A 26277-nucleotide genomic window follows, 5' to 3' on the forward strand; every position below is an offset into this window, starting at 1 on the left:
TATCACCGCTGGGTTTCAGAGAGTAAAGTGTGATGGAAACTTAAGTCTCAAAAATAAGTTGATAGATGGAACAAGTAAACCACAGGAAGCTGATTAAGACTGAAAGGGAAAGACAAGAATAAATAAATAAATAAATAAATAAATCTGACTCTGAAATGTAAGCAGAAAGGACTGAAAGAAGCAGTTTTCTCTCATGCACATCCCCATACAATCATAGTGCACAACAAACAACATAAAAGCTGACCAGGTTGTTGGTTTGGTCCAAGTTTTTGTTTCTTCAGCTTCTCAGTGAAATGTCCTGAGTCCTTTATATACGCATCAGTCTTTCCCACATGCTTGAGCAGAAAGGCCAAATGTTTTGCCAGCTTACACATAGCAAGACGTCACCAGGCTCTTTCATACATGTATTGCCATGAGCTGTTTTATGTGGAATGTGAACTTCTATAAAGAGTTGGAAGGAGTCGCCGTGGGTAGTCCACTCAGTTCGGTTGTGGCCAACTTGATAATGGAACAGTCTGAAACACAGCCACAGGACTTGGCACCCTGTAAACCTAAGGTGTGGTACAGTTATATCTGTGATATCTTCATTGTGTGGTGCCCTGGTGAGGAGCAGCTCGGTGACTTTGTAACACACTTGAACAGCTTCCACGCAGACATAAAATTTATCATGGAATTAGAAAAGGACAAACAGCTACCCTTTCTAGATGTGCTGGTCACAAGGGATCTTGAAAACCTGGAACACAGCATGTATCGAAAACTGACACACATGGACCAATACCTGCACAGACTGTCAGATCACCACCAGAGCCGGAAGAGAGGCGTGGTTAATATGCTTGTAACATGAGCAAGACGACTATATGAGCTGCAGCACCTGGAAAGCGTTTGGTGGAGGAATGGGTACTCCATCACATAAGAAGCTTCAGGGTGTCAAACACTCAGCAGAGTGACACATTGAAAAAAGAAATGTCTTACATGGCATTTCAACCATACATTCCCAGAGTGATGGACAGATTATAGTGTGCAAACATGGCATAAAGACTGCTTATGAACCAACAAAGAAGATTGAAGAGAGACTCAGATCGGCAAAGGAGAAAAGGGGCCCACTTGCAGTGTTGGGAATATAATGCATACTATGTACATGCGGAAAAGTCCATGTTGGAATGACTGGACAATCAGACAATACCAGGATCACCAAACATAAAGCGGCAGGGCAGGTGGAGAAATTTACTGTGGTAGAGCACACACTGTGTGAGACTGAACCACAGAGATGCCCTTTGATGTTGGCATGCCAGGCACATATAATCTGCGGCCGCAAGCTCGACTCCAGTCCACCACCAGCAATGGAGGGTGAATTGTTGACAATGCCAGCCACATGTGCTGACGAAACATCAGAAAAATCATCAAACGAACATCAGTCGGAGAACCTGAGACAAAGCCAAGAGGCAGTTTGTCAACAAGGGGCCATGAAAGCCTTAACAATTTTGTAGTATTTGAATGAAATTCTGGAATGTTCTGTCAGATTCTGATGGATAATAGGTCCAAATAAATTCATTTAAATAGAATTAATATTTTTGCATGCTGTAGTAACCTTCTTTGTTCGTGATTTGAGTATTCCCTCACATGTCGTATCATAATTGATTAATTTGCAGGGTGTTAGTTATTGAACTGCATGAAATAAAATCATCATAACTTCTGCACAGTTTGCATTAGGATGTTCAAACTGTATGGTTGGCCACGGGGCATGATGGGAATTAGTATGCACCATATGGTTTGGTTTAGCAATGAATCCCACTTTCATATGAATGGGTTTGTCAGTAAGCAAAGCTGGTGCATTTGGGGGACTTGAGAAACCACGTTTCATGATCAAGAAGTCTCTTCATCCTCAACGGGTGATTGTGTGGTATGCAATGTCGAATCACAGAATAATCAATGCAATATTCCTTGTTGGCACAATGACTACGGAACGCTACGTGAATGTTTTGGAAGATGATTTTATCCCCATTATTTAAAGCTACCCTCATGTCGTAGTACATGCAAGATGGAACTTGACTCCATCGAAGCAGGAGTGTGTTTGATGTCCTGGAGGAGCACTTCGGGGACTGCATTTTGGCTCGAAAGTACCCAGGGGCCACTGGCATGGGCCTCAATTGTCCGCCATATTCTACAGATCTGAACACACATGTGACTCCTCTGTGTGGGGCTGTATTAAATACGAGGTGTACAGCAATAACCCCAAAACCATTACTGACCTGAAAACAGCCATTCAGGAGGTCATCGACAGCATCGGTGTTCCGACACTTCAGTGGGTCATGAAGAATTTTGCTATTTGTGTGCGCCACATCATCGGCAATGATGGCAGACATTTTGAACATGTCATAACCTAAATCTAAATATCAGTAGTGACATTTACATGTTGAATAAAGTGTGTGACTGCTGTAATTGTAACTAATTTATGTTCTTTTCATTAGTTTGATAATTGTCGCCCTGTATGAATGAGAAAGTGGCAACTTGATTATCAGAATTTTACTTAACTGAAAGATTCCCCATGTGCACCCCCCACCCCTCCCTTCTCACTCCCTGAATCAGGTGACAGTTTTCATTGTGTAGGTATTTCTCCATTAAAAAATGTGTGTCTGCCATACAGCAACATAGTTCAAGAAATTTACAGCTCGAACACAAAAGAACTGGTAAAGTCTCTAGTTCACACGGCAGACATACCTTAAATCACAGGTTGCCAACCAAGACTGGGAAGATGCTACTGATGAAAATGTGTCTTGTCCTTTTGTATACTTCCGCTAGTATCTCGCAGGAAACTGGGATGCCTTCAGATCCTGTCTGGCAGACTTCCTCTGTACTTAAATCAACAACTGTCTGGAGCTTGTTGATCTAAGTCTTCTCAGTTCCTGTTAGAGTGGTTGCTTCTGCTCAGCATGTGATGTTTCCTGGGGTGCAAAACTGATACTTATCCATTTAAAAATTGTTATTCCATCTACATGTACTGAAATATTTTATCGTAGTGTTGTAATACTAGCCCATGCAACAGTCTGTAATATTTTAATGCTTGCACATTGTATTGATGAGTTAAATTGATTGATTGATTTATTGATCTGTTTCATATTTGTACATAGCTACAAACTGATTATGAACAAGTCAATTTTTGTGAGATGATGAGATGAGACAATGTGAATTTATGTGTGATTATTATGAATTGCATATTTACTAAAATGTAAAAAGTTGTACATACATAAAACTGTAAGCAAACATATACATACAGATTACTGTCTTCATGCTCTTCTCGAGAACTTATATCAAGTTTTCTAGTTAAAAAGCAAGAGGATTTGTACTATTTTGACATCATGTTGATCACAGTTTATTTAAAAAAAGAAACAAATTTACATTAAATCATGGTATCTTTCTTATGAATAAATGACAGTCTTATTAATTAAAAAAGCAGAGTAATGTTTACAGTTTTTGTGGCTCTTCATGACTATAGTTTACAGCTTTTGCATTTGTACAAGTGACACAAATTTAAAGATTAGAAAATATTTAGAATTTGTGTGACATACACTAACACTGATTATGTTACTGGCTGTAGTATTCTACAGGAATGCATCCAGATTTTAGAAAGCAGCTAGCTTCACTAGCTTATTTATGGTTTAAGATGTGTGTATTCATCGACACTATAGTACAGTTTATTTAGAAGATACATTTTTAGAGCCATTTTAGAATTCGTTAAATTTTTTTACATCTGAATGTGGTGTGGTAATTTGTTGTAAAGTTTTTTTCCCTGCTAGTAGGGGCCCATCTTGTCTTGTTTTTGCATATTCACTATGCAGTTCCATTTTCTGTCGTGTACTGTACGTATGAACGGTTTCATTTTTTTTGCTCTAGTTGGTCTTCAGTGTCTGTTGTTTCCTTAGTGAAACATGTAACTTCCAAAATTTATAACGAGGTAGTGGAAGAATTTGTAGGTTCTTAAATGTTGGCTTGTGTGAACTTCTAGTAGTTATATTACCTGTGGTCCTTAAAATTCTTTTTTGGACAATAAAGCAACTTCTGCTGGCAGCCGAGTTGGCCCAAAAAATTATGCTGTATCTCGACAATGATTCCACCTGTGTGTAATATATATTTTTATCATTTGTTGTGTCATGCGGCCAGTAAGAGTTTTCATGCAATAGCAGGTGGTCCTTAATTACTTATTGATGGAACTTTGCCACTTTAGGTTTCCTTGGATCCATATTCCAAGAAATTTAGTGCTATTTACAGTTTCTGTTTGTTTGTCAGATAACATTATGATAGAGTTCGAGGGGTGTATCCTTTGTGTTGTATGTAAATTCATAGTTATTGTCTTTTCTGCATTTATGATAAGACTGTTTCTGGAGAACCAATCAGTTGTGTAACATGTGTACCTCAATTTTATTCTCCAGTTCCTCTACAGTCTTCCTTTTTATCAGACTGTTGGTGTCATCTGCAAACTTTATACATGTCTGGGAAGGTGTTGCTGACTGATTTATAAACAATTGTAAACAGCAGGAACAAGATTGGACCTAGAATGGAACCTTGGGGCACACCATATTTAACGCTTTATTTCCCTGACTTGTATGTATCTATCTATCTATGTGTGTTGCTTCCTACTTGGTACTTAAGTTCCAGTATTTGTTGTCCATTTTTCAGGTATTATTGTAGCCAACTGTGTCCCAGTCCACTGACACCTACATGTTCCAATTTTGAGAGTAGTAGTTTATGGTTAATGACATCAAAAGCTTTGGTGACGTCCAAAAATATAGCAGATAAGTGTTGTTTATGGTCTATTGAGGTCAGGGCTTCATTTATAAAATCAAAGATAGCAGTTTCTGTGGGCCTTCATTTATGGAAACCATGCTGTGATTTTGAGAAGAGGAAATTTTCTTCCATAAAATGAACCAACCTCTTATAAAATATTTTGTTCTAATATTTTAGAAACGCCAGACAGTAACGAGATTAGTTTGTAATTATTTACCTCTGACCCTTTTTAAACAGAGACCTCACTTTTGCTGTTTTTAACTTTTCAGGGAAAATCCCATTAGCCAGTGAGGAATTACAAACATCTGCAGCACCTTTTGCTATTATTGCTGAGAATTTCTTTAAAGTATCATCAGGGGTGTTACCAATCCCAGATGAATTTTTAGTTTTAGTGCTCTAATGACATTTGATACTTCTTTCTCATCTTTTGAATATAAAAAGAAAGACAGTTATTTAAGCTATTTGGAACTTGTTCTTTCCTAGCAGTTGGTGGGTGCATTTTGATAAGATTTGCTGTACTTTTGTAAAGTAGGAGTTAAATTTGTTTCCAACTTTTTTTGGGTCTGATATTTTGCTTGAGTTTTACAGTAAGTCAATATTGTGGTGTTCTTCACATTGTTTCCTTGTTTCTTTTCTTACTATGTCCCACATAGGCTTAATTTTTTTTGGGGGCCACTTTTTACAAAATTCTCATTTGTCAGTTTCTTAGGCATTTTAATGACTTTGTTCAGGATATGCTTGTATCTCCTAAAGTAAACATCAAAATCTCATGGTTTTTCTGTTTGTTTTGATCCTTTATACAGTAATCTCTTTTTCTTAAGTGATATCAGTATGCCTGGTGTGAGCCAGTTTCTTTTCTTATTTTTCTGCAGTATCTTCTTTCTTTTGGGAGGGGGGGGGGGGTGGGGAGAACGTAGTTCAAAGTAATAGCAGATGATGTCACTGAAAGAATCAAACTTTTCATTTGTTCCTGCAATATTGTAAACTTCTTCCCATTTTTTCCTGGTTAGGAAATAAAGAAAGGAATTTATATTTTGTTCACTGTAGCTCCAACAACAGGTGATACAGACTGTTTTGAAAGTTGACAATGATTTTTTAGTTCTACAGAAATTATTTGTACATTCTGATCCCCAAAACAGGTATTGAAAGTTTGTCTATTGTATTTACATGACATATTTATAAATATTTGGTGAATGGTTGACACTGATGTTGCTGTTATCCATGTTGCTGCTTCTATTTTAGGCTTTAATTTAAAAGTTAAAAGGAGGTTTAAAAGATCAGTTTTTTGTTTTGATTCTTTCAGGAAGCAAATATTAAAACCCCCACTCATAATTGTAATTCCTAGGTATTTAGTCGAATTGACAGCCCTTAGATTTGTGTGATTTATCGTATACCCAAAATTTATCGGATTTCTTTTAGTACCCATGTGGATGACCTCGCAGTTTTTTCTTTGTTTACTGCCAATTTCCACTTTTTGCACCATACAGAAATTCTCTCTAGATCATTTTGTAATTGTAATTGATCATCTGCTGATTTTACTAGACGGTAAATTACAGCGTCATCTGCAAACAGTCTAAGGGAGCTGCTCAGATTATCACCTAGATCATTTATGTAAACCAGGAATATCAGAGGGCCTATGACACTACCTTGCGGAACGCCAGATATCACTTCTGTTCTACTCGATTTACCGTCCATCGCTACGAAATGTGACATCTGAGAGAGGAAATCATGAATCCAGTCACACGACTGAGACGACACTCCATATGCACGGAATTTGATTAACAGTCACTTGTGAGGAACTGTGTTGAAAGCCTTTTGGAAATCTAGGTATATGGAATCGATCTGAGATACCTCGTCAACAGAACTCATTACTTCATGGGAATATAGAGCTAGCTGTGTTGCACAAGAACGATATTTTCTGAATCCGTGCTGGTTATGTATCAATAAGTCATTTTCTTCAAGGTGATTCATAATGTTCCAGTACAGTATATGCTCCAAAATCCTACTGCAAATTGAGGTCAGTGATGGGTCTGTAATTCAATGGGTTACTCCTATTTCCTTTCTTGAATATTGGTGTGACCTGTGCTATTTTCCAGTCTTTAGGAACAGACCTTTCGTCAAGTGAGCGGTTGTATATGATTGCTAAAAAAGGTGCTATTGTGTCTGCATACCCTGAAAGGAACCTGATTGGTGTACCATCTGGACCAGATGATGTGCCTTTCTTAAGTGATTTGAGTTGTTTCGCAACACCTAAGATATCTACTTTTATGTCATTCGTGCTAACAGCTGTTCTGGTTTCGAATTCTGGAATATTTACTTCATCTTCTTTCCTGAAGGAATTACAGAAAACTGTATTTAGTAACTCCGCTTTAGTGACACCATCATTGGTAACAATTCCATCGCTATTGCCCAGTGACTGTATTGACTGTTTTTTTGCCACTGGTGTACTTTACATTCGACCAGAATCTCTTTGGGTTTTCTACCATATTTTGAGACAATGTTTCATTGTGGAAACTATTAAAAGCATCTCGCATTGATGTCTGCACTAAATTTCAAGCTTCCGTGAAACTTAGCCAGTCTTGGGGATTTTGCGTTCTTCTGAATTTGACATGCTTTTTTCATTGCTTCTGTAACAGTGTTCTGACATGTTTTGTGTACCATGGTGGATCAGTCCTGTCTCTTATTAACTTATGCGGTATGATCTAGTTATTGCTGTCGATACTGTATCTTTGAATTTGAGCCATATCTGGTCTACACTTACGTAATTAGCTTGGAAGGAATGGAGGCATCAAGCGAATTTTTATCTGCTGTTTTAAATTGGTTGATATGGTCTTAAGCCTTGCTACAATGACCTTGTGTTCACTAATCCCTTTATCTGTCATGACGCTCTTTATTAGATCAGGATTATTGAGGCTAAGAGGTCAAATCTGTTTTCACAACCATTTACAATTCGTGTTGGCTCATGAACTAATTGTTCAAAATAATTCTCAGAGCAAGCATTTAGTACCATTTTGGGCGATGTTTTCTGTCTACCAATGGCTTTGAACATGTATTTTAGCCAATAAATTGAGGGTAGATTGATGTCTCCATCCATTATAACTGTATAAGTGGGGTACTTATTTGTAATGAGATTAAAGTTTTCTTTGAACAGTTCAGCTATTATATCATCCGAGTCGGGGGGTCGGTAGAAGGAGCCAATTATTATTTCAGTACGGCTGTTGAGTATAACCTCTACCTATAGTAATTCGCAGAAACTATCTATTTCAACTTCACTACAAGATAAACTACTACCAACAGACACAACTACATCACCACCTACTTTATTTAATCTATCCTTTCTGAACACGGTTTGAGCCTCTGTAAAAATTTCGGCAGAATTTATCAGCGGCTTTAGCCAGCTTTCTGTTCCTATAACGATTTCAGCTTCCCTGCTTTCTATCAGCACTTGAAGCTCTGGTACTTTTCCCACACATCTACAACATTGTACAACTACAATAGTGACTGTTGCTTGGTCGATTCTTGTTGTTTCTTTGTCCTGTACCCTTTGAAAGTGGAGCCCTTTTTGATCTTCCCCGAGACTGTCTAACCTAAAAAACCACCCAGTCCACGCCACACAGCCCCTGCTATCCGTGTAGCCGCCTCCTGTGCGTAGTGGACACATGACCTATTTAGCAGAACCCAAAACCCCACCCTATGGTGCAAGTCGAGGAATCTGCAGCCTACATGGTCGCAGAACTGTCTGAGCCTCTGATTCAGACCCTCCATTGGGCTCTGTACCAAACGTCCGCAATCGGTCCTGTCGACGATGCTGCAGGTGGTGAGCTCCGCCTTAATCTCATTGGCAAAACTGGCAGTCCTCACCAACTCAGATAGCTCCCAGAAACCATAAAGAATCTCTGCCGATCCATATCGACACACATCATTAGTGCCGACATGAGCCACCTCATGCAGTTGGCTGCACCCTGTACCCTTCATGGCATCCAGAAAGACCTTTCCACATCTTGGATGACTCCCCCCAGTATGCACACCGAGTGCACCATTGGCTCTCTTCCCATCCTTAGGTACCATATCCCTAAGGGGCTCCATTACCCACCTAACATTGGAGCTCCCAATGACTAGCAGTCCCACTCTGTGCACTTCTCTCTCAGGAAGACTGACCACTGCCGCAACAGGTGAGGCCGCCCTTGCTGGCTCAGAAGTACTTTCAGCAGTGGGCAGTACCTCAAACCTGCTATGGAGGCATAAGGGTACAGCCTTGCGGCCAGCACCAATTTTCACCTTCTGCCCAGGGATCCACGACCCCGCCACGGTTCGCCAATCACCGTCAGGCAAGTTATGACCGGCAGGTACGTCCGAATCAAAGGATGCAATGGCATCAGAGATCCCAGACGATGCTACAGGTTCCAGAGATGCCAAAGTGCTCACTCGTGTCCCAATGTCACCGCGGCCCAGGACAACAGCCTGGAGCCTGTCGACCATGGCCAACACAGCTTCCAGCTATTTACGGACAGTGGCCAGTTCCCCCTGAATCCGAACACAAAAGGCGCAGTCCCTATCTATCCCTAACAATTTTTTTCCTCTCTTTTATCTCGCAAGCAGTTCAAAACAAACAGATGATTGATGACTATGCGAATTTACAGTGTATCTTTTGGGAAACGAATAAGTGCAAATATTATACCGCTTTTTATATACAAACAGCTTTCTCCATGGCTGTGTATAGTTATATGGAAATAGCTACCTAACACAAAATTTGTCAGACTCGACATTTTTAGTTTTTGTTCTTCAAGCCAGTGTTCTGTTATGCAAAGTACAGTAACAAATTTTATTCCAGTTTGTAGAAGAACTTGAAGTTAACTCACTTTATTTGTCAGTGACTGCATACTTTGATGAAACACCGATAAATTTGCAAGTAACTTTGGGATTTGAGACTTCCCTGCCACATAGTGTGGTGTTTTATTTGCGGAGACTGCATACTTCAACCTAAAAAGGTATCTGAGGGTTTTGAAATAACTTTTTCATCTCTGTTGCTCATGTTACATTCATCACTGTTTTTGGCAAGACATACAGGAAGCTGATAGATGGTTTTATTTATTTAAAGTTGATTTTTAATTATTTCGTTGATGCGATCACACACAGTGTTTCCCTCCATAGTTCAAGTATATTCCATCTTTGATGTACACGTTTTGATGCAGCTTACTTATGTCTAGTACTTCGGATTTAGCATATCCTGAACACAGTTTCTTTATTTTAATGTTTGTCTTCCAGACTTCTTTGTTTACACATGAGTAAATAAAGTCATACCTATGAGGTACTGTGGCAACAATTGTGTTTCTAGATTTATTCACATTGTTATTTCGGCTGTATGTTAAACAGGTACAAAAAGAACAAGCTGGGAAAGCGGAAATAAATCCACAGTTGGAGAGTTGTGGCTGGGCTTGCTGAAGTTCTTTTCTGTTCGATATCCTCTATCTGACTATATTGTGCGTATTGACAAACGAGGCATTGAGAAGAGTAATGGCAGAAGGAAGATTATAATTGAAGGTGAGTAAATTAAACAAAAATAATGGGATTGGACTGTCTCTCAGAAGAAGTTCCATATTTATATTCCTTTCATTATTTTTCTTCAGCAGTGGTTGATCTGCTGAGAGAGAGAGAGAGAGAGAGAGAGAGAGAGAGAGAGAGAGAGAGGGGGGGGGGGGATTTATTTATGTATTTACTATACTGGCCTTGTAACTGAAGCTTTAGGGCCATGCTAACTAGATTGTTCTCCACAAAGAATTGGTGTTATTTTATTATATTAATTTACATATTATTACTTCTGCCTTCATTGTGAAATATGTTGTGTCAGTTTATTATATCCATAATGGAGATCAGTTCTCGGGCTTGAAGTCTTGACACATATTCCTCAGCAAATTGTCTTGACTCTTAAACACATAAACGTGGCCTGCATTTTTAGATGCAGACTGTAGAGAAATTGATACCGGCAGTGATTATTGGAGCTGTGAAATAGGTTTTTTAAAAATTATTTTGCAAAAAGTATTGTTAGGACCTAAAGAGATGGCTCACAGCACATTGAGCTATTGACTGTTGGCCTGCTTGCTGAAAGCAGTCCAGTGGTGAGAGAAAAGTTGCTTTAAGCCGTAGCAAAATTGGAGAGTAGAATTTTTAATTTTCTGCATTGAAAGTATAGTAGTTCATTTGATGAGGTGACGTAGAAGGACAGTACTTTGTGAAAGTGTCTACTGAATTTAGGTTTTATTTTTTGATATTGACTCTTTTGTTTATCAGAGAGTTTATAGATTGTTTAAAAATAATGCTGCTGAAATGTATTAAAATTTCACAGAGACTTCTTGTTTGAAAGGCCAGAGCAACATTTCATACCACAATGTTTAAAAATATTGCATAGAAACACTACCCACTATATCCTTTCAACTACTTGATTGTAGTTATAATGCATACAAACAAAATCAATTTTTATTTGCCTCTAATGTCATCGATTTTCTTCATGCATTTGTCTGCCCCTCCCACAGGAGGTCCGGGTCCTCCCTCGGGTATGGGTGTTTGTGTTGTTCTTAGCATAAGTTAGCTTAAGTAGTGTGTAAGTCTAGGGACCGATGACCTCAGCAGTTTGCTTCCTTAGGAATTCACACACACACACACACACACACACACACACACACACACACACAAAGTGATTTCCTGGCCATTACCATCAGGCCTACTTCATCAAATTTGCTACTGGTTCCTTTACTTTTGCGTTTTCATTGAATGTTTGTAATATTTTTTTATTCAGAACATAACATGTGAATGTGTTTTAGATGGCTAATGCCAATTCAAGATGGATTCATTTATTGTTTAGTTATACATGTAAAGTACTTTTTTTTCCAGATCCTTTTCAACCAAAGATGAATATTGCTCGGACTGTGATAAGTGGCTCTACGATGGAGTATTTTCTTCATTGTATGAGAATAACATTCAAATATTTTTCAATTCCTAATACAGCTGATGGGCCAATATATCATCATGTTATTAGAGATGGCACACTCGCTGAGGATTCGAAAGAAAAAGAAACACGAGAGGAAATGATTGAGAAGATGTTAAGAGAAGATGAGCGGTTCAACAAGAAGTTAGATGGGTTAATTTCTCAAAAAAATGCTTCATCCAGTGCTAATACACATTCCAATTTGACAATCACTGTGTCTCAGGCACACACATTGAACTGTGGTGTGAATGAAAAATGTGTTTCCTTTAATTTCTCACAGTTCAGCTTTACAGGAGGAAAGGTAAGTCGTCATGAGTTAATATACTCTAACATGTCTTTAGTGGAAATGTCAGCTTTATGTAAAAATGGGGGGAGGGGGGTGGTTAATACTGCTTCCTTACTTGTGGTGTAATACCGTTCACTGTCAGTGTTTCGTTGTGAAGTTCTTTGAAATACTGCAGTTTCTGTTGTGTTGGTATGTCAATAATGCTAGTGGCTATTGCTCTGATGAAATTGCAGATAGGCAAATATTGGAATGTGGGTATTTTAGGAAAATGAGTGATGCAAATATTAAGAAAAATGGGCTGGAGTAATTGCTATATTAGGGCAACAAGAAAATTTACTGGAGAGGGCACAGCTATTAATTGAATTTGATTTTTGTTATTGTAGTACTTGTTACACAACAAAAGAAGTGATCACAGGATCTACAGAAGTTTTATTTAGGTGTCGTTTTGAAGAGCTCGTCTTTTTTCTATTGAAATGGACAAACTGGAGTACAGTGTCTGTGGAATAGGACATCTCAAAACTGCAGCCAAAGCAAAAAATACTGAGCAATGGCAAAATGTTCTTTGTAGATACTAAATGTTTATGAAAACATTGACAGCTGGGCATACCAGTAGAATTGAGTGTGGTACATTTAATATGAAAGTTCATGATTAAGTTTCATTTCAGTTGTCTTATTTCTAAAACTCTAGCTAAAGTTACTCACCCTTTTATGAAATTGCAGCAGTATTTCTACAATTAAAAAAATCCTGCTGGATGTATTTGCATAGTTTGCTACTATGGACATGATGTTGGTTCATCATTTCACATCAGAAGGAAATTGGCAATTGAAAGCATTATGTAGAAGCTGATGGCCCTGCATTTAAAATGGTGAAGGCAGATTTCATCCATCAGAAAGATTCTGCTGACTGCTTTTTGTGATGCAAAATATATTGTCCTTATTTATTACCTTGAAAAGGCCAAACCCATTGACTGGAAAGTACTACACAAGTGTCTTTGTCACATTATATGAAAAAAATATTTGAACAGTCCTGGATTGCAAAAAGAGAGAGAGACAGATGTATAAAGAAATTCATTACTGCAAGAATTTACTGTCATTTGAAGAGGTAACAAAATGATCTAAATTTTTTCATCAAGTGCAGAACCTTCTGTGGGACAATGGAGTTCCTGTGAGAACTAAACAGACCATATTTAAATTGTGTCTCTTACTGGTTATAACATACAGCTTGGCAAGGCAAATTTAACCGAGTTAAAAGCATGTGAAATGAAGTTTCTGCTATCAGCCTTGCAGAAGACTAGAAGAGGGAAAATTAGAAATGAAGACATCAGAGGAGAGATGCAAATGTATCTGTCATTCACTAAGAAACTGAGTACTGCGCGGCTCAAGTGGTTTCGACATGCATAAGGTATGAAGTAAAACCACATGCTAAAACAGTACTTGGACAGAAATGTGCATGCGAAAAGACCAGTAGAATGACCTAAAAAATGACTGGACCAGATTAAAGGAAGACCTGAAGACTAGAGGAGAAAACTGGGAAACAGTAACAAAATAAGAATTATTCAAGATAGAACCAAATGGGGGCAAATTGTTCATAAACACCGTACCCTACTCACTTTAAGAATACGATGGTGATGTTGGTGATGATGAAGAGGTAATGACAGTGGTAGAGGTGTATTTTGCTGAACTTCCGGAATCACATTGTCATTGATAAGTGTCCTCGATAGAAAAAGTTAAAACGCATGAATTGGCACCAAAAAATAAAAATTCCTTTTTGATACAAGTGCTTGTTTTTTCACTCTCAGGTTTTGGAATTTACACAGAGTCCTCATAGAAATAAGAAAGATGGAGACAAAGAAAGTGTAAACACTGAAATAAAAGCTGCCACTTATTGATGAAAGGTGTTAATAAGAGAATGAAGAGGGTAAGAAAGGAAGTCAGCAGCAGATATAACTGTCAAAATTAAATGCTAAGAAGCAAAAGCAAAATGATTAACACAAAAATGAGATAAAATGGAAATGGTTGTAGGAACGCCAGACCACTTATAGGTGCTTGGATGAAGTTTAGAAAAGTGAGAAGGAAAGGTAGTAGAATCTGTTGTGTGAAAAATGAAATCTATAGAAGAGGTATGAATTCCAAAGGGGCGAAGAAAAGTGGATAAGTAGAATAAATACATAGTGTTACTAGTAGTATTGTAGATCGTGTGATAGAATTGGATGTGGAAGGAATATCGCATCTATTGCTATAATTTATTTGACAGAACCCGTCATTTGAACTGAATTAAGTCTGAAAGGTGCTTTATTTTGAATCCTATTTCATAAGCCACCTAAGAGCTCATTACCATACAAGTCCTGTGTGATTAAAAAAATATTACCAATATTCTTGTTGCCGGAGATTTAACATAACAGAAACAGAAATTATAATCATTCTGTTTCTTAAGTGGCATTTGCATTTCTTGACCATTGGTTTACTACTGTTTCCAAAATATTTTTATATACCTGCATTGATAGCTGAGACTGAAAAAAATTTACAAGAAAATGTATTTTCTTTTCAGAAACTTCCTTTAGTTTGTACTTTTTGTATGGAAGATAACCACACAAAGAAAGCCTGTCCACTGAATCGACCTGATAAGTTGGTGCAGATGACTGCAGACCACATCATGACCCTGGATAGGGTGTGTGAATATGTTCTAGGTATGATTTTGTACTTTAATATGATAAAGAAAGCCTATTCTCTCAAATTTGAGTAAATGAACATGTTTGTGGTTCTCATTGAAACAGGAGCAAAAAAATTTGTGTGAAGTTGGGAAGAAACATGGTTTGACAGGGTGTCACACTCTGCGAATCCCCAGGCCCCATTAAGAAGAAACTGATTGTCTTTACTAGTCATTCTCTTTTTGAAATGTTAAAAATAAGAAACACCAAGTTATTGCAGTATTTGACAAAATTTCCATTTCTTTATGCAAGAGCAAGAGTATCATGTACAGAGAGGAGACTGTGTTGCTTTATTTTATGCGAAATGACAGACATATATGGCCTTAATAACATCCTACACAGATTTACCTTCATATTTATTGCTGGTGCAACAATCTCATCTTGGGGTCTGATTTGACCTGCCCGTACTTTTTAACCTTCCCCAATATCTCCCTCCCTCCCTGAGGAACGAACCATCTGCTCCAAAAACTAGGGAGTGCTTTACTTCTAGTTTCAGATGTGTGTATCCGCAATATACATATTTCATCTCTGAAGGTGAGTACAGACCACCATTTCCGTCTCATAATTTATTACACCCCCTCCCCCAGTAGAGCTCACTACTTTTTTGTGAGAATGTGTGTGGCAAGTGTGGTGCCCCAAGCTATTGCAGTAATTCATCCTTTCCTGTGCAACAATTTAATTCTCTGACTGTATCTTTTCTCAGACTTATTCTCCGGGACATATTCCCTACTGACAACCTAGTTTTCTTATAGGACATAGATTATGATTTACCCACTTCATTAGCTTTATTTTACAGCACATATTTTGGTCAACATATGTTTGGGCTCCACACCTCGATTTGACCTCCACTTTTCAACATGGTAATGAGTCCATGTGGGGGTGTCTTCTGGTCCCATAAAGTGGTATCCCCTGCCCACTGAGAGATCATACTATGCCCAAACTGTCACTTTTCTCAAATGCCAACGAGCAGGTGCCTGTCAGTTTGGCAGCACCAGGACTCTGGGCAGTGCTCATTATGCCAGGGAGCCTTAGCTCTGGCTGAGTGGTGCCTGTGGAGTCTCTTAAGGCAGACTACAATTAAGAGCAGATCATTGTGACCCTACAAACCTTACCTCCTTGGCCATGCTGTGGAAGGAAAATGAAACCATGTGGTTTGCAGAAATTTACTGTCTTCAGTTCATGGTTTGTACCCGAACAGGTGGAAGGTCCTTTCTCTCTACTGAACCAGTGTTCTTTTCAGAGAATATTGAAAACCTATTTGGCAGACTCTCTATCCTTACTAAATAATGGACAACAAAATGTTGGGTAAAAGAAAAATTATGAAGTGGTTCCATCATAAGATTGCAAATCCTACCCATTGCCAAGTGTTACCCTCTTGTAAACCTGTTACCATAACATTCCATAAGAACTTAAACATGGTACACTGTTTAATGTTTCACTGGAACCTGACGCTGTAGATAGGTAAAGAACTACACAAATACTCACAAGAGGTTAGGTATGTACTTCTTGTGTCATGTATGTAGAGGCCCGCAAGACAACAAGATAGGGAGAATGAAATTTTTTCTCTGCAGCAGAGTATGTGCTGACATGAAACTTCCTGGTAGATTAAAACTGCATCCTGCATTGAGACACTTACTCCGTCCCGAAGTTTCAACAAGATTGATACTGTTGCATTCAACCTTGCTGTTACGAGCTATTCACTTCCAGAGGAAGCTGCGTTTCCCACCCCAATGTTGTGTGTTAAATGCCAGCACTTTGGGCATATGTCTTCCTGGTTTACACACAACCTGATTTTTGGAATGTGATGTGGCTGGCCACTTACAAAATTTCACTATGTATACTACTACCTGTCTGTGTCAGTTGTGGAAAAGATCATCCTCCTTGATTCACAAAGTGTGCTCACCTACTCAAGGAACACACAATCCAGGAACTGAAGGACAAGATCATCTCTCACATTTTGAAGCTCTGAAAAAAATATGATCATTTGTATGTCTCAGTGATACCAACAGTCATCAACAGTACATGGTGTATTTACTCCATTGATCTCGACATTCAGTAATCGCACAAATAAAAATGACCATGTGGGCGACAGGTCCCCCCTTTTGTGATTCATGCAGCACCATCTTTGAGAACCATTTTCCGCACCAAACCTGACAAGCAGGATCATCCCGAGGCATCTTCTGGTGACAGGAGTCCGTCTACCCATAAATTCACATATCTACAACCTCAGAATAGCGAGTGACTGAAGGAACCATGGACAATGGATCCCAGTGTTGCCGGCTCTTCTTCCATTCCTACACCCATGTCAGAGAAGCCCTTAGAAGAATATTGACGGCCATAAGTTGTGAAAGAGAAATAGTAGTAGTCTGTTGAGAAGGCTACTGTGGTGATCCTGGAGGTAGCAGGTCCACTCATGCAACTGGGCTCAGAACTGATGTTTGCTGATGTTGTTTCACCCTAACTGGTGACAGATTGTGATCTTTGGACATGACCTCTCTTTCTGGCCCCTTCATGCTTAACCAGGAAATTCAGAATATGATGATACAGTGGAACTGCAATGTATATTACTGCCCCTGCCAGAACCATCACTACTTTCCTCTAGTTATGCAATCTGTGTTACTCTCCAAGAAATGCACTACACTTATGGAGAATGGTCAACTCTTTGATGTTACGGTGCATTCTGTTGGGACCAAAAGAGCATTTGGCAGAGTCTGTTCACTAGATCACAAAGATGTCCTCAGTGGGCAGAATGCCCTCCATACCATGTTAGAAGCAATAGAAGTGTGAGTGAAAACAACCCCAGTGATCAGCATTTGTAATGTTTATTTACCTCCAGGCAGGGCACTTATTTATCTTGAGATGACTGCCGTAATCCAACAACTCCAAACACCTTTTCTTCTACTTGGGGATTCCAGTGCACATCACTCCATATGAAGAAGCTCTACATTTGTGTAGTAGGAGCCTTATTGTTGACCATGTTGTTTCCGATCTTTATCTGTCTCTCCTTAGTGAAAGTACTCCAGTACACTTAAGTGCTGCCCATGGTACCTTTTTGAGTATCGACATTATGATTTTTTCCCCTTATCTTGTTGCTTTGCTAAAGGGGTCACTTCACAACATCTTTGTGACAGTGACCACTTAACAATGATCCCATTACTTTCTTGTCACTACCTGATGAACCATTTACCATGTTGGGCTCTTCAGTGATTGGGGCTCTTGAGGCTATCAACCAATTTTTATTCATCAGCTTTTATCTTGTCTGTATTTCAAGAGCTTTTACTCTGTTTTAATTGCATTTCAATGTGGTTAGCCCCTTTCTTCTGCCACACCATATTTTTGTTTTTGGAGTAGTTTGCTGATGAATATTGGATACTTCCCCCTTTAACACTTTGATTATAATAGATCGGGGATGGGGCGGCTGTGGGACAGAAGATTCCTGTCTCATGCAGATCCCCCAGGCGCACTTGCCTGGCCCCACTCACCTTCTGACCTGATTATTTGTCTTACCTGATTGTTATTGTCAGTTCAACTGGTGTCCATTACATTTGTAGCCTACTGACTATTAATATTACGAATATGCCAGCTAGAAGGCATTCTTTACTCTATAACTGTCTTTGTCCATTATTGTGTTGGTTCACCACCCTGGGAGATCCCTCGTCCAGTTCTGTCTTACGTTCTGGTTCAATACGAATACTTGAAAAGAGTGGAAATGGCTATGAAAGCCTGCAGACTTACACATATACTTTTACTACTAAAATTATTTCTCAGCCCTGGCATCAGTATTGCTTTCAGTGTCTTTATATTACCACTCTTGCATACTTTCATAATTCGATCAAATTTCTGGCGGTCGTCGCTAACTCCAGATGAACTGCCTCTTGACCAAGGGGCTGATGACCTCCCTGTTTAGTCCCTTAAGCATGAACCAAGCTAATTTACTAGTTTATTTAGTCACAGTATCTGGTGTATGACTGCTGGAGGCTGGACTTTCTTCATAGTCAGGGGATAGCTTGGGATGTCAGTGGTGAGACTGCCACAGGCACCTTTCGAGTGCTTCAACTCGTCTGTCAATGTCCTTGTCAGTTGTTAATAATGCATCTGCAATGTGACTTTTATTTTTAAAATAGTGGGAAGCGTCTGGTTATGCAAAAACTAAGTTTGAGGTGTCTCTTCAAATTATTAGTTAATTATACTGTATTCATTGCACGCAGTGCTTGAGTGACTTGAACTAATCATCTCATACTGGTGAGCTGCAACAGCTGCTGCAGAAATAGAACTGCTTGCCGAAGGCTGGTTGGAGCTTTTCTGTTTAGTAAGAAGTGCACTATTGCACATAAATCTTTAGTTACAGATACTCCAATTTGGGTTTCATGGTGCTTCCTAAGTGACCCTGTGATCCCTTGCCATACCACTTCAGCTGCACAACCTTAACAGGAGCCAAAATTAAAATATCTACTTGGTATTGTGCTTTTTGGGGTCACTAAATTTCCCTTGTAGAGACAATCCCTTTCTTCCCTGTGTGCATATATGCTGAAAAGTGAAGAGCTGCAGATTTTCTTCACTTGTGCAAATTATCATTAGGTTTCAGTCTTGACAAAGATTTCTTGAGTTGTCTTGTGTTTCATGGAAGGCTGGCACAGCTTGTAGAAATTGTGATGTAGTGTAAGCACACAGTCTCTTCTTTTAGTAAATTTGATTTACAGGAATAACAGCCAAATCAGTTCTAAACATATTGTATTTTCAGGGCAATATACTGACTAATTTGAATTTTAAAAAATTGGTAACCTGCTTCAATGTCACTGTTTGAATAAAACTATAAGATCTGGCTATACAGTCTATACTTTCAAACCAGTGTCCTTTATTGATTCAACTTTTTGCCAGATTTCCTGTTTTTGCTCTGTCTCTTACAATGTAAATCCACAGAGAGGATATTTCTAACGGGATGTGAGAAAATTGAAGTTTTCTTATATAATTGTTTGGTCAAGTATTTCAGGGACTGAAAACAACTTCAATTCTGTGAAAGATTCAGAATGAGAATGTTGTTGAACATAGTCTAGTGTGCATAGTAGTATACATAATATTTGCTCATCTTCTACCACTATGGCATCATTTCAAAGTTTAGATTAAATAATTAGTGCTCTCATTGGCTTGATGTAGCAATTTTCCAGTGTGGTAGCAACTGTATAACTTGGAAGGCAGTTCTAGACTGAAATTTAAATTTTCAGTGCCCTAAGAACTGTATGTTATGTCAACATAAATATCTTTTGCACAACTTGTAAGTGAGATGGGGGAGGGGGTAGAGTGTATGTAGTTTACTGTGGGTGTTTTTTTGTACAGGCACATATATATTCAAATTTGTTCACTTTTTAAAATTTAATTTAGCTTACTCTAAACACAGTTGTGGTGTAAGTTCCTAATGGTGCTAAATAAATTTCTAAGATGTGTGTTAGTTTAGTCATACCGTCATTGAAATTCCTGGATCCGTTAATGGCATTGTTACCTGTTATTGAAGTAGTTCATATTTCTTGGAATAATGAGCAGACGACAACATTTTTCAAAACTTTAGAGATTGACCATGTAGAGTGTGCACACATCCTAGATATTTCAGCCACACTGATGGTTGTATACAAAAATGGCAATTTACAAAGATTAATCAGTGCCAAAGACGCACTATTACAGAAGTTACAGTTTGTGTGTACATGTTCAACAGAAGATTTAAAAGATATAAGTCTTCAGTTCATGCGATACGCAGTGAATGAGCTTTAATTAGAAGAGTAATAGGTCATCATAACAATATTATAGCAATTGATGTTCTGTTGAAAATTGTCGAATGTAGAAGAAAGATTACGAGGGATAGCTCTGTCTTTGTATGTAAATATTCCGGTTGTAGATATGATCGCTTGCTGATAATTTACATTATTGTGTGTTGTGTAATACACAAGTGATGGGGAAAAAGTTGCATACGTAAATGTTACAATAGTGGGTGCTAAATAAACACTTACTGTTTGTTAACAATGTCAGTATTGTATTTTATTGTGATATTTGATATTAGTTTAGTGTCTAAATGTTTGTACTATGAATGTGTGCATGATTTCTTCTACATTTCATTGTAGAAACTAGCATTATTTGTTGTTTATAAATAGTTCAGATAGCAGTAGATGGTTGCTGTTTTTTCTTTTTGTTTAGAGTTTGCCTATATTATTACACAACCATGGTCTCACCATGCCAGTTCTTGATGAAATAGCATATATATCTTTTTCGTTTCTAAATTCCAAATTCTTTTCAGAAAACTTTTCTCAAACACAAAAACAAATAGACCTACGAAAGTCTATTGTAATGGATCTGGAACAATATATTTCAAAACTGTATCCAAATGTGAAGCTGGAACTATTCGGATCATCATGCAATGGGTTTGGATTACAGAACTCTGATCTTGATATTTGTTTGACTCTAAAAGGAAATGATACAGGAATGGTAAGATTAATTCTGCAAAGATTTACGCCCTTGAAATGACAGTACTAACATTGTTTCTGTTTTGAAATGACAGATATCTTTTTGTTGTTACTCTCCAATAGAGATGGTTGTAATGAACTTATTTGTCTTGTTCGAAATGAAGTATGTAATATTAATTTTTCGACTTAATTTTGTTTGTACACTCCTGGAAATGGAAAAAAGAACACATTGACACCGGTGTGTCAGACCCACCATACTTGCTCCGGACACTGCGAAAGGGCTGTACAAGCAATGATCACACGCACGGCACAGCGGACACACCAGGAACCGCGGTGTTGGCCGTCAAATGACGCTAGCTGCGCAGCATTTGTGCACCGCCGCCATCAGTGTCAGCCAGTTTGCCGTGGCATACGGAGCTCCATCGCAGTCTTTAACACTGGTAGCATGCCGCGACAGCGTGGCCTTGAACCGTATGTGCAGTTGACGGACTTTGAGCGAGGGCGTATAGTGGGCATGCGGGAGGCCGGGTGGACGTACCGCCGAATTTCTCAACACGTGGGGCATAAGGTCTCCACAGCAGCACATCGATGTTGTCGCCAGTGGTCGGCGGAAGGTGCACGTGCCCGTCGACCTTGGACCGGACCGCAGCGACGCACGGATGCACGCCAAGACCGTAGGATCCTACGCAGTGCCGTAGGGGACCGCACCGCCACTTCCCAGCAAATTAGGGACACTGTTGCTCCTGGGGTATCGGCGAGGACCATTCGCAACCGTCTCCATGAAGCTGGGCTACGTTCCCGCACACCGTTAGGCCGTCTTCCGCTCACGCCCCAACATCGTGCAGCCCGCCTCCAGTGGTGTCGCGACAGGTGTGAATGAAGGGACGAATGGAGACGTGTCGTCTTCAGCGATGAGAGTCGCTTCTGCCTTGGTGCCAATGATGGTCGTATGCGTGTTTGGCGCCGTGCAGGTGAGCGCCACAATCAGGACTGCATACGACCGAGGCACACAGGGCCAACACCCGGCATCATGGTGTGGGGAGCGATCTCCTACACTGGCCGTACACCACTGGTGATCGTCGAGGGGACACTGAATAGTGCACGGTACATCCAAACCGTCATCGAACCCATCGTTCTACCATTCCTAGACCGGCAAGGGAAGTTGCTGTTCCAACAGGACAATGCACGTCCGCATGTATCCCGTGCCACCCAACGTGCTCTAGAAGGTGTAAGTCAACTACCCTGGCCAGCAAGATCTCCGGATCTGTCCCCCATTGAGCATGTTTGGGACTGGATGAAGCGTCGTCTCACGCGGTCTGCACGTCCAGCACGAACGCTGGTCCAACTGAGGCGCCAGGTGGAAATGGCATGGCTAGCCGTTCCACAGGACTACAGCCAGCATCTCTACGATCGTCTCCATGGGAGAATAGCAGCCTGCATTGCTGCGAAAGGTGGATATACACTGTACTAGTGCCGACATTGTGCATGCTCTGTTGCCTGTGTCTATGTGCCTGTGGTTCTGTCAGTGTGATCATGTGATGTATGTGACCCCAGGAATGTGTCAATTAAGTTTCCCCTTCCTGGGACAATGAATTCACAGTGTTCTTATTTCAATTTCCAGGAGTGTATTTGACATGTAAAAAATTTCCCAAACAGTGAGAAACTTAAGATAAAGAAAAAATTTTAAAAAAATGTGGAGCCCACAGGTGGTCAGTAAATCTGGTTAACTAGCAAGTAAGTGAAAGTGTCTGACTAGTGTACCCTTTGCATTCTTCCTGTTACAACAAGCAGTTCTAAAGTTGGTCTGATAAACTGGAGGAAGCAATCAGTTGCCCAGAGGAGAGCTGGCCAGAACATGCAGAGCTGCTGACTAGTATGCTTCAAATGATTAATTACAGTACTGCTGTAGGGGGCTAGCAGAAAATGGAGGTGGTGTACATTTGATGCAAGCTGTCTTTACCACAATATGTTGTGATATTTCTGTGCCACATATGAAAGCATTTCTTCTCACAGTACTGTTGCATGTATAACTGGGAAATAAATAATTTGCAATTGTGCAGTTACTGTAGCTCAGTAAGTGCCAGACCACAAATTGACAGTATCTGGTTTCATCCTCAGTCATTCGTGGGATTTGTTTTGATGCTTGGTGCACTATTAACCTTTGATTGTAGTTTCAGAATGTAAAATGTTTTCTTTTATAATAATTGGCCAGGGCTAATATTTGTTTTATTATAACATGGAAAAATGTGTTTTTTCCTTTGTAATTTATTTTTCCTGCTATCCTTATTAAAACTAAAAATATTCCTGTTACTTTCTATTAAATTGCAATCCTCAAACCTTTCCATACGCTTCTAACAGTTCTGTCCTCTTCAAAAACAAAATCACTTTGTATTCAACTAAACACACAACACTTTTTATACATAATTCACTATTATTAATTTTGACCTTTAATTTCCATGCATTCAAGAGAATACTGTTGATTTTGGACAAATTCCTCCTAGTTACATGATTAGTAGTAGACTAATATATTCATCCTTATTAAATACATGTCAGTCTGGTGTTTAGTAACCTATAAGTGTTCAGAATGTAACCATATTCACAGACATATAACCTATGCATGGCCTGTAAACATCCATTCCACGTGATTTCAATAAAAATCCTGCAAATGATCTATGGAACATATGACTAACTGTGCATTTCTAATACTTCTGAAATTTACACAAATTATTTCTCAAGATTTTTGTATCCACATGTATCAACATCTGACTGAAATAGACATAAGTCAGCTCAGTAGTCCTGTTTGAACTTCCCATGTTACATGTTTGACCAGAAGAAGTCTAGAACTCTGAAACATTGCAAAGTCTGCCGTGTAGAAATGCCTTTGATCTTCTGCATACATACACAGCTGGGGCCAGTGTTAATCTTCTCTTAGAACCATACTGAGGTGACCCTGCACCCCTGGCAGAATTACCAAAGCTGTGCTCCCTCTCCCAGTAAAATTAACATTCGATAATTTTCTCTACAGATTTAGGAAATCTTATAATTTTGTGAATAGGTTTACTAAAACTGAATCATCACTGCAAAATATTATTGACATCAGTTGGTATGCAAAGCAAGCTCTCGTTCCATTTCTCTTTTGAAAATGACTGTTTGTACAGTTGTCAGAATATTGGCAGTCATCGTGAACTGGGAGAAGCTCAAGTTTCAGAGCAAATGTACTGGCTGGAATGGCTAGTATTAGCCATTATCCTCTACCTTTTCTGCTTACTTCCTCCGCTGTTGCATCTTGCTCCATTGATTATCAGCAAAATCAGAAGCCATTGATAAGAGTTGCTTCAGCACCCACACACAGTGCTGCGTATTTGTTGGCAGCTCACTTCTTGTTCTCATTTTTTTCCCGTCTCTTCAGTCCCTCCAAAAATGGATTGACAGCTAGCATTGTTGAGGAAAGCTGTTGAAAACATACAGGAGCTAGTATTCTTGGCTACAGACACAGTTTGTATCTTGCCCACCTATAACGTTGCATTATAAAATTTTCCCTGCAATGTTTGTGCACAGTGGTTTTGCAACTGCAGCCATGTACAGGTGCGCACTCTCTCTCTCTCTCTCTCTCTCTCTCTCTCTCTCTCTCTCTCTCTCTCTAATTTATTTATTTTAAATTGTATCATTTCTAGCCATTTCTCTTATTGTGTGTATATCACCATAAATGCCATAATGGTTCCATTGCAGATGATCTCATGTTTGTGTGTGTTTTTACAGGATCTTGACTTCGTACAGATAATTGAGGATCTATTTGTTCATTTGAAAGGGTATAAAAGTATTAGGAATTTAGTTCCTATAACATCTGCCAAAGTGCCAATAATAAAATTTAACCATTTCTCATCGGAATTAGATGGCGATATCAGCATATATAACGTCTTGGCTCAAAACAATACAAGACTACTTAAAGTGTATTCAGATATCGATATAAGAGTAAAGGTAAGACACAATGCTAGAAGTAGTTTTCTTGTCTCCACTTCAAACAACAGAAATGTTAAGTTAGAATCTTGAGTGCTACATATGTAAAAGGCTACACACTACCATAAGCTCCTATACTCCCTCCTTCCCACTCAAGGGCTTACAGTTTTGTAGTGATTGCATGATTGGTGAACATGGTACCTTGAGCCCCTGGGGTACTAGTTCCATTTTCCATACCATGTCACCCTCTGCTCATGGGCTGTGAAGAGGAAGAATGTTTCGCAGATTTGTACCCACAAGGCCCAGTAGTCTTGCTAGATACAGTGAATTGGTTCATTGCAGAAAGGTACAACCTGAAGTTTTCCCTTTCTTTCCCCTCCCTTTCCAGACCATGTGATGCGAGGAAAGTGAATTCAGTGGAAATGGCAAGAAATACTTCCATCAGTACCTAGTTTGTACCTGAACTGATGGAGAGTCGTTTTTGAGTTCAAAACCACTATTGTCCGTTGAACATATTGAATAAAACTTACATGCGGTAGCATCCATGAGCAAAATGTGAAGTCAGTGCATCCTCATTAAAACAGTTGACACCTATTCATAAAAACATTGCTCTGCTGGGAGAAGCTTGATGACATCTCCATTGCCATCAACCCCTCACAAAGACCTTATCATCATCCAGGGTGTTATTTTTCATCAGAAGTTCATTGTACAGTCAGATGAATTGTTTGAAACTGGGAGAAACTGGTTGTCAAATTTGTTTGCTGTATCCAATGGGCACCAAAGGAGTGGTTACTGGAGCCTATGTTGCAGCTTTTGAATGAGATGTAATAACTGAAAAGGTAATAACTGAAAAGGTCAAAGTAAGGGTTTCCTACTGTGAGGTAAAACTGTACTTTCCACATTTCCCCTCACCAGTGTGGTGTTTTACTTGTTTGCATTTTGAGCAGATATCACGCTGTACAAATACCTCAGTGAGTGGAGAATGCAGATGGCCCAGACTACGAACACACTGTGTGTCCAGCCACCAAAATGTGACCCCTTGAACTGTCTCATGTTAAAAGGGGGAGGGGTGGGGTGGCAGAACAGGAATACAAAACCCTTGCCTGCCATTTA

At 39.3% G+C, this 26277-nt stretch overlaps 1 protein-coding gene across 2 annotated transcripts in view; it reads left to right on the forward strand.

Moving 5' to 3' along the window:
* LOC124721197 (terminal uridylyltransferase 4-like) overlaps positions 1 to 26277 on the forward strand; it is a 207296-nt gene that overhangs the window by 135392 nt on the left and 45627 nt on the right. For both annotated transcript variants that reach the window (XM_047246042.1, XM_047246041.1), the window contains 5 exons: positions 10156 to 10323; positions 11671 to 12065; positions 14599 to 14737; positions 21042 to 21229; positions 24967 to 25185. In XM_047246042.1, the coding sequence (XP_047101998.1) occupies positions 10156 to 10323; positions 11671 to 12065; positions 14599 to 14737; positions 21042 to 21229; positions 24967 to 25185 (1109 nt within the window). The remainder of the gene's footprint in view (positions 1 to 10155; positions 10324 to 11670; positions 12066 to 14598; positions 14738 to 21041; positions 21230 to 24966; positions 25186 to 26277) is intronic.

This window comes from Schistocerca piceifrons, chromosome X (genome assembly GCF_021461385.2).
Source record: "Schistocerca piceifrons isolate TAMUIC-IGC-003096 chromosome X, iqSchPice1.1, whole genome shotgun sequence".
Classification (NCBI taxonomy): domain Eukaryota; kingdom Metazoa; phylum Arthropoda; class Insecta; order Orthoptera; family Acrididae; genus Schistocerca; species Schistocerca piceifrons.